Source organism: Mustela nigripes, chromosome 13, assembly GCF_022355385.1.
Source record: "Mustela nigripes isolate SB6536 chromosome 13, MUSNIG.SB6536, whole genome shotgun sequence".
NCBI lineage: Eukaryota > Metazoa > Chordata > Mammalia > Carnivora > Mustelidae > Mustela > Mustela nigripes.
The window spans coordinates 8,441,948-8,461,327 of NC_081569.1; the positions used below are offsets into that span (position 1 = coordinate 8,441,948).

Here is a 19,380-nt window from a genome sequence, read left to right on the forward strand (position 1 = left end):
TACATCAACTGCCACAGATGCCTCCATTCCAGTGGGGGATGTTGATAATAGGAGAGGCTGTATATGTTGGGGGCAAAATATGCATGGGATATCCATACTTTCCTCCCAATGGTACTGTGAAGCTAAAACAGCTCTTAGAAATAAAATCTATTTTAAAAGGGATAAGGTTTAGAGACCACAGTTTGGGAGAATAAACCAGATCCTGAGCCATCAGCCAGGCACAGCTCGGAAACTCCGAGCGTGTCTGTTATTAATGGAGGGAGAAGCGGAGATGGGGGAGCTCAGCGGAGAAGAGCTAGAGGCAGCGAAGGGATACTGATGGAGAGGCGCAGGGGCTGACGCAGCAAACCTGTGAAATGACTTTGCAGAAGACCTGTCACAACAGATACACGACACCTCGGAAGACACAGCCGAGCATTCCTGCAGCATGTGCGCAAGTATTTCCAGGGAAAAGACCGAGAAAAAGGAGGAGGGAAGAGGAGAGAAGGAGTCTGCAGGCGTTTTTCTTAAACAAGCAACTGGGAAGAAGAGACCTGGAGAAGACAAACCCAAACAAAGAAGGCCCGCACCATACTTCAGTCTGAGCTTCAGTCCCTGGGCAGACATCCACCATTTCTGCTCTTTCTCCGCTCATGAAAAATGGTGAAGTTGCTCCATGGATGTTGACTACACTCTAATTGTTTTGATGGTAAATGAGGCATGAAACCTATTGTCAAAAAACACGTTGTTCGGGGCGCAGAGCCATATTTTATCTTCCCAGAACATCACTCCCCAGGGGTGAACAATTTCTATGGGGCCGAAGAGACTCAAAATACCATGTCCTCGCGTTTCTTTAAATACAGAGTTTTAGGGGCACCTGGGTGGCTCGGTGGTTTAAGCCTCTGCTTTGGGCTTAGGTCATGATCCCAGGGTCCTGGGATCAAGCCCAGCATTGGGCTCTCTGCTCAGCAGGAAGCCTGCTTCTCCCTCTCTCTCTGCCTGGCTCTCTGACTACTTGTAATCAATCTCTCTCTCTCTCTCTCTCTCTCTGTCAAATAAATAAGTTTTTTTTTAAAAATCTAAAAAAAAAAAAAAAGAGTTTTAGGTAAAAACTTGCCCTTTACCTTCCCTAGTATTTCCTTCTGTGCAACTAAAAAAGAATCCTCCTGAAGTCTGCAAGCCTGTCCTGCAGAGCATGCCCAGGGAAAGGTTAGGTGGGGAAGGGGGTGGCAGATCTCTCCTCTTGAAACCATACGGAGCGCAGTGTTGATAAACATTAGTCACACCCTTCATATTAGAGGGAGAACCTGTTGCTAACTGGATCCCTAGGATTTGCTTGGCTGTCCTGATTATTATATCTTGTGATGGAGCCCTATTCATCAGAAACTAATCAAAGGGTACTCGAACAGCCTGCTGTTGATTGCAAACCAACAGATTTTACTGTCTTAAGTTCCCCTCTGCCATCCTTTAATGGATACACGCTTATTGGCTAGAATATTTACTGGGTCAAGATAGGTTCAAGGTGATTTTGCTCTCAGGTAGTTTGGGGTCCTTTGGGCAGGAACCACATCTATTTTGATCAACTGCCTGGATGAACAGAAAGACGGATTGAGATACACACATTTGGGTGAAATGGGCAAATTCCATCCTGCCATCGGCACCGAAACTCAGTGCCTCTTAAACTGAATTCAAATCCAATTAAAACACACACATGAAAAAAATAAAATAATAAAATAAATAAATAAAATGCACACATGAATCACATCCTGCATGTAGGTATCCTGCCCTTAAGAAGCTGCACCAGCCTAAGGAGGGCCAGAGGTCATGGAGGATTTCAAGCGTCAGGACGCATGCGCTGCTTGTGACTGAAACATTAACAGGAGTGCAGAGTGGCAGGGAGGAGCGGGAAATACCATCTTCTTATGACAACCCACACAGCAGCCATTGTATTTGGAGCTCGACACCAAATTCTTTAGACTTGAATTAGAAGAGGCACTTGTTTGATAGATTTCCTCTTGTTCCAGTTTGCAGGCAACTAATCCTCACTGCATTGGATCAAACAGACGGGCGCAATCAATTCAGGGAAAGCAAGCAATGCCAGGTCTGCTCAATCTTCCCTCAATGAGCAGCAGAGAAGAAGGGGGGGGGGAGGAAAGAAAGAAAGAAAATTCAGGCATGCCTGCACCCAACACAGCTTAGCAAAGGAAAAGATGAGAAGACAAGTTGAAATATGTATCCTGGCAGGTGGAAGCACTTGCTGTCAAGAGGGAAGACACTGACCCGCCACAGTGATGCCCAACGCACCACGCCTGGGGGTGCTGAGCGGGACCGAAAGGAGCAGGGGCAGACAGCAGTCGGGATGATGTCAAAACAATAGAAATCAGGGCCAGTGTCTCGAGGGAGGAAAGAGGTCCAGATTTACTTAGGTCTCCATGGTCTGTGATCTACAGTACAGTGTGATGAGCAAGTTAATTACCGCATTTAGGTAATTAAGTCTCAGAGAAACCAGTACCTTCCAAAGCAAAATTAATTTACGCTGCTAGATCTTTCCAGGCTTGACTGGCCATTTGGTGAGAAGTCACATTGGAACCGCAGCCTCACAGCGGCAGGAAGAAGATTAATGAAAATACGCTAGAAATAAAACAGCCCCAGTATCAATGGCTTGATCTCTGCCTTTGGACCAGAAGGGCATGAGGAGATGCTTCCTGGTTTACTAGCAGCCACTTCCTCCCCCAGCCGCTCAAGGCCCCATCTATTCCCTGCCTCAAAGCATGGCCAATTGACTTAGTCTTCTTTGACTCTTCTTTTCTTGGTCCTCTCTTCTCCCACACGGCCATTCTTTCTTTCTTGCCCCCTGCTTCTGTTTTGATCAAGTCTAAAATATCTGTCTATAGTAAAGAGCATCAAAAGAGCTCATTTGGATAATGGTTCTCCCTCTCTTGACTCAACACCATTAATGATCCTCACAGTTCTTGGAGATCCCTCATTCCCCTGCGGTAGCCGTGAGTCAGGGTCTCCAGGCCAATACATAAATCACCGTCAGGTGGTTCTTCTCATGATCTGAGAAGGAACAGTGCTTTTTAAGAACAGGGAGAGTCAAATATTTCTTGTCCCCAAGTTCCTACATGTTGGCCATGAGATTGCCTTTTTTTGCTGAGTAATGGCTCCAAAATGATGCTTGTATACATACAAACACGCTACTGGCACGCTACTGGCAAGCAGACGCATAGGTCCATGTGTGTGTGTTTGCTAAGCTGCATCTTCTCTACCATAAGCAAAATTTATGTATAATACATGTTTATAGATACATGTAGCTTTATATATGCTTTTATGTGTACAAGTAGGCACCATTCGCTCTGTGTTCAGCAAGAAGTGAGGATGCCCCGGGTCTGGCTCCATTAAACCACCACTGTCCTGACCTTCAGTTGGCGGCTTCTCCGTATGGTCTCCTCGTCAAAGACCTGTAGGACCACTTGGCTTTCACCTCCAAGATGGGCTCCGATCGGAACACCGAGGTCCAAATCTCCCTCCCACTGCTGTGAGCAACTTACCGTTGGAGGTGGTGGTCCAGGGCTTCTTCAACCGCATTCAGGAGAGTCGCGGCCCGGGTCAGGAGCTGACGGCTGCAGCTTACGGACTTGAGTTCCAAGATGAGTAAACTCAAGCAGAACATGGCTCCCATCTCCTCCAGCTCACTGGTGCCAAACTGGAGACCCTGCCAGGTAAATAAAACCATCAGAAGAGACTATATAATGGGAATGGAGTGAAGACAATTTGGAATAGAGAGAGAGAACTCCTGGACACATGAATATCACAGAAATTGAGAATTAATAGCATTCATCAGCCGCTATCTAATGGGCTTTGTTGGGTGTTTTCTGGATTGGTAGTTCTCAGTCTACGTTATGTGTCATCCAGGGTTTCCCAGAAGGAACCACCCCCCACCCACCAAGGACAGTAATGCGCTGGCAGGGGTCCTGAAGGGCAGAGAGGTATGTGGTGTTCCAGATGTGGTGTTCACTTCCCCCTCTTTAATCAAAACAACAGTGCTTCCATCTGTATTTTTAAAAAGGGTTCCACTGTTGAAACAAAAGATTGTAAACGACTGTATTAAGAGATGCCCTTTCCTTTCTGTCAACCAGTGGACAAGAATGAGGGAGATCCTTTATATATAAAGTCCAAAACTTAAAGACAACGCCACCAGCATTTATTTAATCTGTAATGTGATAGTACGTGAGAGAAAAGCCATGATATTTACTCTGTGCTATTACCCATGAAGCAACATACAATAATAAACAATTTTATTGAGCATTTACTAGGTGCCACATGCTGTTCTGAGCCCATTCACATGGATTTAATTCAATGAATACTTATTAAAGTTATATGAGGTAGGTGTTGCTATTTCATCCATTACACAGGGAAAGGAGAGTTAGACCCATGCAGCTGATAGTTTATCCATGAACGCACAGTGATAGGGACTAGTAAGTGAATCATGAGTTGACTCTTCAACAAAGTGTTATCCATTACATAATGAAGTACAAACTGCATGGTTTTTGAAATTAGATAGGAATTGGATTTGAATCTTGACTTCACCATTTTCTGATTGTGTGATCTTGGACTTAATGAACACTATTAGCTCCAATTTTCTCATCTGAAAAATGAGATCAAAATTCTTCCCTCCACACGTTTGGGCATGTGGTGATAATCCAGGGTCTACAAAATGCTGGTCAGTATCAGCTCAATTTCTCCTTCCTTATGCCTAGCAAATATATCTAATATGACAGAATTCAACGTGGTCCTGAGTTCTCTATCTCTATAAATATATTTCATTTCAATGAAAAAGTATTAATAGTTGAATATTATTTTTTAAAGAGATTTTCATATCCAAATAGCAGTGATACAGGAAACAGAGATGTAATAGTAAAAATCCAAAAAGATTGGTCATAAGCATCACAACGGAAAACAAAATTGCAAACTGGGAATTTATCAGCCTCACGAAAGAATTTCTAGGTAAAAGGATAAAGGAAAGTAGGTCTATTTCAGCTTATTTCAAAGTTGTTTGAAAATTTTATTTGCTGCATGTTTGGACACCTGTTTTCCTAAAGAAAGGAGACACTGCTTCAGAGTAAAGGGGAGTCTGTTCCTCTGTAAACAACAGAAATGGGAGGGGAAGACAGATGTTTAACAAGTAATTTTTCTTCAGTCAGTAGAAAAGATCACTGTTTAAAGAGAGAAACATCTCAGTCTCTTTCCATTTGCTAAAGTTCCAACCTTGTTCTTACACCTTGTTTTCCTGGCTGTTCTTCTTCCTTCTAGAATGGCCAGCTGCGTGGGGAGTTACAAAGCGAAGGCCATGCCCTCCTCCTCAATCAGCCACCTTGCTGGTGGCAAGAAAGAGTAAACAAGGAGCATATGAACTAAATCCGGCCCCTCAAGGCAGGCAGGTTGCCTGATACATATGTGTAACCCCAGCCTCTAGCAGAGCACCTACAGGTCAAAAGGAGGACAAATCCTTGGTGGAAACAAATCTCACTGCATGAGCCATCTTGAGAGGTCAGGGGCAACACCATGGTATAAGTCAGCTTCTATAAAAAAACAGCCAAAACGATAGCAATTTTATAACAAAAAATATTTCCATATCCCAAATATCAGTCCATTTATTTCAAGCAATTGTTGGTATTCTAAAAAAGACTTGTTGAGAAGACCTGGATTAAAGGAACTTGTACCACTTACTGGCTTCGTGGTCTTGAGTAAATCACCTATTCCATTTTGATCTCCATTATGAATCTTTCTTTAATACACTCTTTTTACTCTCACCCGGTATCCAAAAAATTTATTGATATGGATAGTCTCTTCTTACCGCCATACACAATCTAGAAATGAAATCCTCAAAGGCAAGAACCGAGCATGATCCCTGGCATGGAGCCAATAGTTTATTATATAGCTTATCTTCAAAATATGAGAAATGGATAAGCAATGGCTTTATGTGGACGGCTATGGAGCAGCATGAACGGACCATCTCTTGGATACACACCCTATTTGTCAAGTGGAACTTCGCTTTTTGGGGTAGCAAGTATATGAATGCCTTTAATTATGTTCCGCCACTGCCAAATGTCACGAAGAGTGAAATACTTCATTTTTGCTTCAGGGGATGCATTCACATCTCTGGATATGATCCAGAAAACAGGTAGACAAAATTTAGAAAGCCTGAGATCTGCCTGCATCAGTTATCATGGGTCTACAGTCACAAGTTCATAAATGAAACTGCCTTTGGGCTACTTTAAAAGTGAGTCTTACTAAAATAGAGACTCGGGGCACCTGGCTGGCTCAGTGGAGTAAAGCCTCTGCCTTTGGCTCCAGTCATGATCCCAGGGTCCTGGGATCGAGCCCCGCATCGGGCTCTCTGCTCAGCAGGGAGCCTGCTTCCCCCCGTCTCTCTGACTGCCTCTCTGCCTACTTGTGGTCTCTGTCTGTCAAAATAGAGCTCCAACTCTCCTCTCCTCTCAGCCAATATGTGTTAATTACAATTTTTTTTCCATCGCCAGTAACAGAAAGACTGACTATAGTGACTTTAACATGAATGGTGTTTTATTTTCCATGATAAGTTTTCAGGTAGAAAGTTTATGGCATTAAACATCAGTGCCCTAAGAAAATCAGGACTACCGTATCTGTCATTCTCCAGGTTTTCTCATGATTGCAAGGAGGCTGCTGTAGCTCCAGCCAGCACATCATTCAAGGAAAGAGAAAGAGAAAATGGAGAATGGAGGTACCAGCACACACTTGCTTATATTTTATTGGCCAGACCTGTGTAATAGAGCCAACCCCAGCTTTACAATGGTCTGGGAGCTGAATATTTTTTGCTTGTTCAACTACTTTAAAAGGGAAAGGAAAGAGAGAACAGTGTTAGAAATGAGTGTTAGCGGAGCCAGACAGTTGATTCACATGTATATTCGTCTCCATAATTGGCTACTACCCTCACCATCACACACTTAAGTACCATAGATATGGGAGGAATATTTGTGTTAATTAAGAAAATTACATATTGGTAAGATAAACACAGGGTCCACAAACATGTTTAAAAAGTACATATATTGATAATTGGTGAACAAAAGGAGGAAAGCAATTAATAACCAAGCATGGAAAAAATACTTTATTTTATTATTAAATAAAAATGCCTCTTACACCCAGCAAATGGGTAGAAATATATTCAAATTTATGATACATAGTGCGGACTCTTATGATAAAAGCTGGCACATATCAAAATGCAATGACATCTGACATGGTAATGTCACTTCTGTAAATTTTTCCTGAGGGACTGATTCAAAATAAAAGTGAAGCTATATGCATAAAATATATATACTGTGTCAAAGTTATATATAATACTCAAAATTTGAAGGAAATAAAACACTAAATATCTAGTAAGGAAGAAATGGCTGAGGAAATTATAATGGAATAAATTTGATGAGTTATAATAAAGCCATTAAAGCGATAATTATAACAGCCATTTAACAATATGGAAAACACTTCTGATTTAACCACAGGTGGGTTTGAAAAAAGCAAAGTACAAGACACATAATGACGTGATTTCTGGTGACCATCTCACAATGAAGATGGAGGTGACCACCACCAATACCACATATACCTTTTAGACATTTTTGGTGTGATTTGCTGATAAAACAGAGAAATTTGGAGGAGAGATGTTATCAAGAGAAGATCCACATACCAGAAACTTTTTTAAAAAGTTTAGCATGCTAATAAAGGAGGAGACTTCCCTTCCGCACTACACTCCTGAATTACATTTAGATTTACTTTTATTTCTTTTATGTGTAATTTACTGACACTACAGACTGGTGTCTCTTATCAGTTTCAGAAAACTGTAAGCCACTATCTTTCTGGGTGTTGCCTCTCCCCCGTTCCCCGGAAAGAAAGCAAAGACAAGCATAACACTCCTATTAAGCTTATTTATTTTTACTCTGTTGTCCATAACTCTTAACTTTACTTTTATATTTTTTAAATTTCTCTATCAATACAATAAATTCGGAGTATCTTTTCATATCAATGTTCCGTTTTAACAATTTGCTCTCCAGCTTCACTGAATCTGCTCTTTGATTCATTCATCTCAAAAACTGTCTCTGGAACACTATAAACATGGTTATTTTATATTCCCCTTCCCGATTAGTCCTGTATAAATGGTCTTTGTGGGCATCCATCATTAAACTTCCTGTTTAATGTCAATACTGTAGGTCTGCCTGCTAAAATACTTTATGATATTTTGAGAGTCTAAATTCACATTTTTTGAATTTGAAGAAAGTCTCTGTGGATAGGGCTCAAGGCTCTTTGCTCCAGTTTGTGTTTTCTTCTATGAGGTACTTAGGGACTACCCATCGGGACCACTACCGGCTAAGGCCTCAGTTTAAAGCCTTTAGGGCCACAGCATACACTTAAGCTTTGACCCCTAACCTGCTTAAAAGAGGATTTGTGTTTAGAAATTATGAATGAGGACTTTTCCTTTTCTGTCTGCTGTACCCAAAGCCATGGCCAAGACAGTCGAGCATCCTCATGCCCTCCCTTCACACACTGTGCTGTCACGGATTCAGCAAGATGTCCTCATCTTTGGAGGCCCTGCCTCTATGTGGTGCTCTTCCCTTGGTTCTCAAAGTTCGCACGGGCCTCTGTTTCCATCCCTAAACCCAAGTTGTAAGTGGAGAGGAATTAGTATCCTATAGATTCAATAATCTTACAGATCCAAAGATCTACAACACCTTTTGGCAAAGCCTGTCTCTTTCGGTAAAATTGGACACTCTCTAAAGCACACACAGGGGGGAAAATGTTACACCTATGCACAAATACTGCACAAATACTGCAGTTAAGAGAATGACACTCTGAGACACTGAACAAATGTCTTTTTTATGAAAAAGATTCACCACCAGAAATGAGAAAAATCTAAGACATTTCTTGTTTATAATCTCATAAAGGATCAAGAGTAGATTGCATTGGTAAAGTAAAGTTAAAGATGTGACAGGAGCTCAGAAGTAGCGATATGTTGAGATGGAAAATATAACTTTTAAATTAAAGAACAAGTGGAAAGAGTTAACAGACTGTTCAATACAGAAAATAAAATCCATTACGTAGCAGACAGCCTCAAGAAATTTCCCAATATCTCAAGAAAAAAATAGGTCAAAATAATGACACATATATACATATATTACATATATATGAATGGCATATATGTACATATATGTGTATGTGTGTGAAATATATATACACATATATATGTATATGTGTATGTGTATTATTCATATATATATATATATATATATACATACACATATATGAGAATAAGAATTTTAAAGCACCTTAAGGAAAAGTGATCTAATTCCCTTTCCAATTTCAGATTCAGACAAGTTGGGTAATCAACACAGAAGCCAAGAAAAAGAAAAAAGAGGGGAAAGGGGATGAGGAAAAGGAGGGAAGAACTATTTTGTATTTTAAAATAATGGAGTACATAGGTGGCTCAGTCAGTCAAGCATCTGCCTTTGGCACAGGTCACGACCTCCAGGTCTTGGGATTGAGTCCCACATCAGGCTCCCTGCTCAGTGGGGAGCCTTCTTCTCCCTCTGCTCCTCCCCACTGCTCATGCTCTCTCTCTCTCTCTTTAATAAATAAATACAATCTTTAAAAAAAATTAGTCTGCAGATCAGACAGGTTCACCAAATATATGAGACATAATTAATAAAAAGAAACAAGAAAAGCATTGGGGACTCTATAAATAATCAAAATTAAAGAAGCTAAAATTGGGGCACCTGGGTGGCTCAGTGGGTTAAGCCTCTGCCTTCAGCTCAGATCATGATCTTGGGGTCCTGGGAGTGAGCCCCGCATCGGGCTCTCTGCTCAGTGGGGAGCCTGCTTCCCTCTCTCTCTGCCTGCCTCTCTGCCTGCTTGTGATCTCTCTCCCTCTGTCAAATAAATAAATAAATAAAATCTTAAAAAAAAAAAACCCTGAAATTTAGTCACACTCATAAATATCAAAGACAATGAAGCAAATGTACAGAATTGGGAGGAAAAGTTGTGCCTCAAAAATGTTGTTTATGTGTGATGGCCTCAAGGAGAGAAACCCAAAGAAGAGAAGGCATTAAATGTACACCATATTGCATGGAGCACTGGGTGTGGCGCATAAACAACAAATTTTGGAACACTGAAAATAAATAAAATTAAATAAAATTTTTAAAAATTTAAAAAATGTAAAGTGTCAAAATGTCTCTTAAAATATTTACATTTACATTTACAACATCCAACACATGGAAACAACCTAAGTGTCCATCAGTGCATGAATGAATAATAAAGATGCATGTGTGTGTGTGTGTGTGTGTGTAATATTACTCAGCTATAAAAAGGAAGGAAATCCTGCCATCTGTTAGCACATGGATGGACCTGAAGGGCATCATTATAAGAGGAATAAGAAGTCAGGCATAGAGAAATAAGTACCGTATTTTCTCACTTATTTGTGGAATCTAAAAAATGAAAAAAAGAGGGGCGCCTGGGTGGCTCAGTGGGTTAAGCCGCTGCCTTCGGCTCAGGTCATGATCTCAGGGTCCTGGGATCCAGCCCCGCATCGGGCTCTCTGCTCAGCAGGGAGCCTGCTTCTCTCTCTCTCTCTCCCCACCTGCCTCTCTGCCTACTTGTGATCTCTGTCTGTCAAATAAATAAAATCTTTAAAAAAAAAAAATGAAAAAAAGATGAACTCATAGATTAGGAGAACAGGTTGATGGTTGTTATAGATAGAAGGGTAGGGGGTACGAAAAAGGTACAAGCTTCTAGTTATGAAATAAGTCAGTCATGTAATGTAATGCACAGCTTGGTAACCATAATTAATACATTGTATTGTTTATTTGAAAGTTACTAAGAGAGTTGATCTTAAAGAGTTTCCCTCCCAAGGAAAAAAAAAATGTTGTAACTATGTGTGGTGATTCACGCTACCAAGATTTATTGTGTTCATTTCACACTATGTCTATATGTTGAATCACTGTGTCATACACCCGAAACTAATATAATGCTATCTGTCAATTATATCTATATATGCCTACGTAAACCTACAGATAATACATATATCCACATACAGACATAACCCAATTAAAGAAAATGTTGTTTGTGTTCAGAAATAGGAATATATAAAAATGATTATGCAGCGTGATCTAGAGAGTATTTTTCTAAGAAAGGCAGGGGGATGATATCACTAGGAAATCTACTAACATAAATATTAGTACATAAATAAATCAAAAGCCGGAAGAGTGAAAAACAAGAACTTCTGGATGGATGCATCCATTTCCAATACAAGACTTAGTATCTGAGATCTTTCTAGACCTGAAGGGGCAGTATGGCGGGGTGGGTGTTAACACAGGCCCTGAGGCCCAGGTTGCTGGCACCCCAATTCCAGTGCCGCCACGTGCTAAGTATATGGTCTTGGGGCAGTCATCTGACCTATTAGTGTCTCATTTTTCCCATCTGTGTAATGGGGAAAATACTACTATCTCATGGAGGTATGGAGGTAATTCAATGAGTTTTATATATACAAATTTACATTGGCACTTGGTCCCTTGCAGGTAATATAATTATATATTTATTATTACCATTAATAATAGCAAATACTTAGATAAACCAATATTCCAAGCCAGACTTGACATGAACAGTCCTTATTAAAACTATGACCAAAACTATGACCTGCTCTCACTACTGTTATTTATAATTTTTGACAGATTCTAAACAATTCAATAAGATAAGAAAAAATGAGTCATACATATTAGAAAGGAAGGAATCACATTATCATTATTTGAAGACTGATTATGTACTAAAACAAACCAAAGGAATCAACTGAAACAGAAAATCTATTAGATATAAGGCAAGAATTGAGTAAGCAGACAGGTTACAAATTAAACATCCAGAAATCAATTTTCTTTCTATAAACCAGCAAAATAAATTATTAAGTATAATAAAAACCCCATTCACAATAGGAACACAACTATAAAATATCTAGGAATAGAATTAATAATAAATACCCCAAGGGTTATATGATAAATCCCAGGACCTCACCAAGAGATAACAAGGAAAATTTAAAAGAATAAAGCAATATGCTGAATTCTGGGAAAGCAATATCATGCCGTGTCAATTCTCCTCATATCAGTAAAACACCAATGGGGATTTTCAAACTTGGCAAATTAATTCCATTTTAGAAGAATAAACAGCAAAAGTATCCAAGAATAATTTTGGAATGAGGAGTGGAAAAAAAGTAACAATGGGAAGATCTTATGCACTTACAATAATTCAATGCTATGGCATTAACACAAGACATGGCAAGACATGGTAGATAAAGAGAATAAGAAAAATGCCGAAGCCTGTGGAATGTGTACAGGTTTGCATACAGGAAAGGTGCCTTCCAAGTCACCAGCAAATGGATTGTAATGGGGCTCAAATAAAAATCAATGGTTAATACTCTGGGGGAAAATCTTAACCCAAACACAAAATTATTCCATTTTGACGAAAGGATTAAATGTTAAAAAAAAAAAAAAACTTGAATGATTAGCGGAGGAATAAAACATATATTCCAATGCTCTATCATCTCCAGACCAGGAGAAGGTCTTCCTATGCACATCCTCAAAGAAGAAACTATAAAGGAAAATAGTAATGATTGAATAAATAAAATTTAAATGTATCTCATTAGCCTGAAATATCAGAAACCATGCTTTAAAAAAAAAACAGACGTAATTGCAATAAAGGACAAAAAATAACATGATATAAAAAGCAAATTAATAGAGCAATGAAATGTCATAATTTGCTTTTCGATTCACGTTTACCTCTCACTCCCCAAATCATCACGCTCTGCTGGCAAAGGGCTATAAACGGACATTATCATAACCTGTTGCTGATGGAAGGTCATATCTATGCTATTTCCATAGGGTAATTTGGAAATCTATTTCAAAAGCCTTAAGAATGTTTACTTCTTGGAGCTCACAATTCAAATTCCAGAAATTTCTCTTAAGAAAATAATCATAAGAGGAACAATAGAAAAAAAAAATCCTAAATGTGTGGCAATATATTTCTAGTCAAGTTTGAATGTATTCACAACATGGAATATTAAGACTATGATGTGTTTTGTCGCCAACACCATGGGGACAGACTCACGGGATAGCACCGAAGTACAGTAGGTTGACTAGAGTGTGACACGTCCGTTATGATCTCAATTTTATTTAAAATTGTTAAAATGATTGATGTGCGCTAAAACGTTCACAGCAGGTAGAAATACATGGTGGGGGGGTGCGTGTGTTCTTCGTTTCCCTTATTTTATTTTTAATCATGAAAACTACGACATTGCTTTTGCCATTCGTACTTCCTTAAACAATGCTTGGGAGCCTGGAAATAGTGATATATCTGAATTAATACCTTATTTTAGATACTGTGTGATTTAAAATTTAAAAGTAAAATTAAATTCAAAATTCAATCTTCTATATTGTTAGTGTAATTAAATATTTCAATAAAATAATTAAGTATTTAATAATAACAGAAGGCAGAGGAACCCTGGTTGGGTGTAGTCAGTTTCTCGCTTCTCCCTTCACATGCTACCAGGCACCCTCTAGGGTCTTTCCATTTCTCCAGGTCACTGGCCTGAGCCTGTTTTCCTTTCGGGGTAAACAGCCTGCAGTAAGAAATCTACTCCCGGAAACATTTTCAGAATCTTCCCAAAGGGTCAGCATGAGCTAGAGGCAGTGACTTTTAGAGTTTTAACCAAGTTTGGAGAGTCTGTGAACAAATTAACTTTGCACACCCTCTGCCTTGACGTGCACAGAGCAGGGAAGTTAGAGCCAATCCAGGCCCTCAGATCTGGGAAGTCCCGCAGGCAGCCAGGGAGGCGAGCCAGAGGGCCGGTAGAGGGCTCCTCGGCTCCCCAAACCCATCAAATGGACTCTAAAGCTTCAGAACCCTTCCCCAGGCATGTTGGTGCCTCCGCCATCTGACTGGCTCCTCTGCACACAAAGAAGCCCTTCTGTGTCCATTCTTCCAGCCCCAGCTTCCTGACCCGTTACTGACAACTGTTTCCGTAGTAACTGCAAAAAGACCCTACATTCACTGGAACGGCAAGCCGGAGGGTGTGGGCTGGACTTCCAATGTGTCCTTTATTTCAGTGCTGGACCTTCCCTGCGCCTTTTATTGGTGAACTCGTGTGCAAGCCATGAATGACGCAGCGGACAGTGAAGTCCTCGGGGACTGTTGTCCATGTCCTCCCGGACCATGCATGTGAGGGTCAGTAGGAACAGAGCCTGAAACCCAGGCAGCTAGGATTTGAGAGGAGAGAGCATTCTAAGTGAGCCCAACCCTCTTCTACAGATGCACAAAAGGGCCACAGCTTACACGAGTTTATGTAGCTGAGCACACCGGAAAGACGGTTACAGGAAATGTTCTCCCGACACAAGTTAAACGTCCATGTCAATACACAGGGTTTAAACTGCACATGTTTGTTTATAAAAAGCTTTTGGTGGTTTTGAGGTCATGTGTTCTTAGAGGTTATATGACCCTGTAAGTCCTGCATTTTTAAAATTCCCCATTCCCAGGATGCCTGGGTGGCTCAGTGGGTTAAGCCTCTGCCTTTGACTCAGGTCATGATCTCAGGGTCCTGGGATCAAGCCCCACATCAGGCTCTTTGCTCAGCAGGGAGCCTGCTGCCCCCTCCCTTTCTCTACTGTCTCTCTGCCTACTTGTGATGTCTGTCTGTCAAATAAATAAATAAATCTTTTAAAAAATAAATTAAATTAAATTAAATTAAATTCCCCATTCACTTTCCTACCAGAAGGCTCACCCAATATGGCACCAGGGGCATGCACAGCCCCAGCCGTGGACAAAAGGAGTTCATCCCCCTCTTCCATTATTTGCCACCCACTGTCCCTCGTCCTCAGAGTCCCCTTCTCTTTGACCTGTAGCCCTGTCCCTGGCTTCTGAAACCGCCCTAGGCCATCTTGTAAGGTGATACCAGGAACGATCTCTCTAGCTGTGGTCACTATGGGTTCTCTCAGACCCACTCTTAAGCTTCCCTTCTAGAGCCCCAGACTGGAGAGAAAAGAGAGAAGGTCCTCCTACCTAGGCCCATATGAGTCTTATACATATTGTATGAAACTCATCTGCAAAAGGCCAAGACTCCTGAGAGTAGATGCTGGTCACAGCAACAGAGCAGAGTTCTGCTTTGCCAGGTTTCAATCCAATTCAGTTTCTGAAGCCCGACCAGGTCCTGAGGAGCATGGCAGAGGAGCGAGGGAGGCTAGGATAGTGAGGGGCAGGGGGAGGCTTTGCTTGGTGGGCATGGGCAGTGCCTCAGAGCCCAAAGGTGTGCAAGCATTTTAATACACTGATAATCGGCATGGCCATACTGGAATACCATCCCTGACCCTGACCCAGGACTCCACGCCCTACACCAGCATATCCAAGTGCAACCAGCCTCCTTGTCAGATGAGGTGGCAAGACACAAACCAAAGGACCTTCACGAAAAGGTAGGATGACATTAAGGTGAAGCCTCAGCTCCCAGCTTTCCTGTATGTATGGTGGGTCCTCAGCGAGTGGCCCACCACACATGTCCTCACAGATCACACCGGAAGGCCAGCAGCTTGCAAAAGGTATGCGCTCCGTGATGATATTCAGATCAGCACCTCTCGATGCATGATCTCCAGATTGGTGTCGGCCTGTTCACAAACACTGATCTGTGATCAAACAGGGGGCCTCAGCCCACATGTGAGTCAATCCCGTTATAAAGAACATGTTTCTAGTTCAGCTCCTCTTGCAAGGAAGGAAGCCCCAGGATCATGTCCCTCTGCGTTCTGGTACAAGTTCCTAATCTCTTTGCAGCAACAAAGGGATCAACAGCTCATGGCCCAGTCACTTTGTACAGCAATACTTCAAAACATCATCCCCGAGAAGGCCTCTGCTTGGACTCCTGCAAAGGGAATATTCTGGTAGTCAGCTGTCTGGAATGGGAATCTCAGCTCTGCCACTTCCTAGCCAAATGACCACGTTCAAGTTGCACAACCTCACCAAGCCCAATGTCTTCATCCTTAAAATGGGAAAACAGAACCTATCGCTTAAATGTTTTCATTCAGATTAAATGGAGTATAATATGCACCTGCTCTGGGCAGAAGTGCAGGGTAGATGCCCTATCAACGTGCATTTCGAGCACTTTTTCCCACATGCACTTACACACAAGGGCAAAGCAGAATCGCTACAGATTACAAATATATACACATATACCTATAAATACATGTATGCATGCATGGGTGAATAGGCCCTCAGTTTTGCTTGGTTTTCAAGCAACCTTTCTTCCAACTTAAACCTCTGTTTTCCTCCAATATAACCTGGTCAGATGATGTGGATAAGACAAGAGGGGCAAAGTATGGACCTTGACATTCAGGGATGCTAGAGCTTTCATCTACCAATGGGCATCAGGTTACTGAACAGGGTGAGATAGAGTTATATTCCTAGCATATGACATTTTTATGGAAAGGAAAAGCTGAATTAAAGAAAATACTGAGCTTGAGCAGAAAAGAGAGAAATCACCCCCAAAAGAAAGCTTCATTTGATAAATCAAGCAAGTTGGTCAAAGAGTGAGACGGAGCCACACGACAGTCCAAGAGGACCAGAGTGACTTCGTGGGGAGCCCTGCACCTGATAATACCATAGCAACATCGCCATTGCTACCACCACTTCCCAAAACCCTAGACCAGCTTGTCTGGGGACTGTTTGCCTGTTGCAGCTGTGAGGCTTCTAACGAGGTTTAACCAACCAACAGGGACCCATCAGTAGCTGATAGCTGCTCTCCAATCACATGGGCATTTACACGTGGGGTCTTCTAGGAGCATCCTCGGCTTCATGAAGAATTCAAGAGTTTTCTGAAGGTTGGTGAGCAGGCTCAGTTTCAGCAAACATTATGAGAGTCTACTCTATGCTCACTCATTCATTAGACACTTATAGCTCCCTGCACATACATGACCTTGTGCTAGGCTTTATGGAAGGAGAAAGCATGGCCGCAGTGCTCAGAGGGCACTTCTGTGTCTGTCCCCTGCAGGGGACCACCTTCATTTCTCTATCTCTGTATCTCCCAGTGTATACGGCACAGGGTGGGATTTCGGAGTGCAGGGCGGGCATTTAGAGATCATGGAAAGAGACAGAAGAAGATACCAGTCCTCATGGATCCTACCATCTATTAGGCAATACAGGACATACACTACAACGGAAAACATTCTGGATGTTGAGAGGAAGAGTAACAGCTCTGGCATTAGCTGGATTTGGAAGCTTACGGACCCGCAGATATATTTTGTTCGGCCATTTTACCTGCTCCTGCGCTATGTTATCAAGGTGGTCTAACAGAGCAGGTATAGCGATGGAAGAAGCAAGCAACTGAACACATAACCATTTTAAGCCTTTCTAACCTCTGCATTTTATCCGCCTAGCCCCTTCAGACATTCAAGTGCTGAGCATTTCTAGTCACTAACACTGCCCCTTTGATACTTTATTTCTCTTCAAGCTTCCCTTGACTGAATACTTTGGAGAGGGAAGGAGACGGAAGAAAACAAAAACGAACAGAAAGAGGGGCTGAGATCCATTCGGGCGCACAGACTGATGTGTGGCTGGGAGTCGAACGTTACGATCCGAAAGATAGTATCTGACCAAAAGCAATATAACAACTTTATATTCAGTCGGCAAATGAGGCCTGACCAAATGCAGAGAAAAATCATCATTCAGGACTTAAAAGCAATGAGATGGCTGCATAAAATTTCCACATTGGGTTGATAAGTAAATTAAGAAATAATGGTTAATTTTAAAGTGTTTGAACTAAAGGAACCAGGAAGAAAATTTTACGGACAGCACTGATTAATACAATTAACATTCGGGAGGGGAGAAAAGATTATGTCTGAATCCTTCTAAAACTTTGCTGTTTTTCAGCAAATCACGCCTACCAAATTGCAAATAGATTTGGGATGTTGATGTGTGAGACCGTATGCATACATGTTGCATTTAAAAATATATGTACAGTGACAGTGCAAGAAGCAATGTGATTCATAAATTTATTTAAGAAAATTATTTTTGCAGACGCCTGGGTAGCTCAGTCGGTTAAGCGTCTGCCTTTGGCTCAGGTCATGATCCCAGGGTCCTGGGATAGAGACCCATGTCAGGCTCCCTGCTCAGCGGGGAGTCTGCTTCTGCCTCTCACTCTGCCCTTCCCCACTGCTGGTGCTCTCTCTCTCTCTTGCTCTCACTCTCTCTAAAATAAAATAAAATAAAATAAAATAATTTTTGCTATGTGCAAAGCATTGACAGAATCACCAGCTGCAAGTCTAGGCTCCAAACTGTGTGGCCTTGACTATGCCTCTCAGCCCAGATGTAGGCAGGAGGCCCCTGGTGTAGCAACACATTCAGATGAAAATGAAAAGGCTACTCTTCTTCTACCTGCTCGCTGCCTAGAGTGGCAGGCTGACATTTTCTGCAGGGAACCCTCTCTTTCCTGTGCGTGTAGGTCTAAACACCCCTGGCTCTGCTTCCCTGATAAAGGGAACGTGCTAAACCCCTATCAATCCAGGAACAGTCGCCAAACGTGCACCTGTAGCTTTGTGATTCCCCAGGGTTTGCTTCCGTGTAGGGAGGCCTTCAGAATCCATGAGCAGAGAAGTAATAATAATAGTAATAAACACAGGAGCAGAGCTGAGCACTGTCAGGCTATAATCGCTCTGGCAACAGAGCAAACAGTCCTACGGTCTGCCCGTGCAGCTTTGATACCCAAGTGCTCAGGAGGAAACAGCTGGAAACCCCAGCAAGCGGGAGACATATTAGCAGGCTGTGTTCACTTCAAAAGGGGAGATTGTTTTATTTTGTAATGGAACTCTTCCCAATCAGTCCTGTCTTCTCCCTTCCTGCTTCAGCCTCCTTTGGCTGTCTCATTTCTTACAGGAAGGGGGAGTGTTCAGGTTAGAGCCTGTTGTTGGCTAAAGAACAGGGATGTCCCATCAGGGGAAGAGACTTAGAAGTTCAAGGTCCAGTGGCAGAGTGGAGAAGACAGGAGCGGGCTGCTGAAGTCCCCCAGAGGGGATGCTGATGCTGCCCAGGGAGGGAGAGGCCCTGGGCATGGGGCTGAAGACATACCAGGTGCACCTGCAGACCAAGAGCTCAGCACCTTGACCTTCTGATGCCCAGACGTCAGCAAGGTCTGATTTTAACAAAACCAAAGATCTCCCTGCTTCAAATCATCCCCTCTGCCAATCTGACAATGCTCAGATGCCTCCTCTTTTTTTTTTTTTTTATTTATTCCTTTGACAGAGACATATCAGAAGTAGGCAGAGAGGAAGGCAGAGAGAGGAGGAAGCAGGCTCCCTGCCGAGC

At 42.0% G+C, this 19,380-nt stretch overlaps 1 protein-coding gene across 1 annotated transcript in view; it reads right to left on the minus strand.

Annotated features, from left to right (window-relative positions):
* Positions 1-19,380, minus strand: part of AGBL1 (AGBL carboxypeptidase 1) — a 661,016-nt gene that overhangs the window by 217,265 nt on the left and 424,371 nt on the right. The window contains exon 20 of the mRNA XM_059418473.1: positions 3,531-3,694. Coding sequence (XP_059274456.1) covers positions 3,531-3,694 — 164 coding nt within the window. The remainder of the gene's footprint in view (positions 1-3,530; positions 3,695-19,380) is intronic.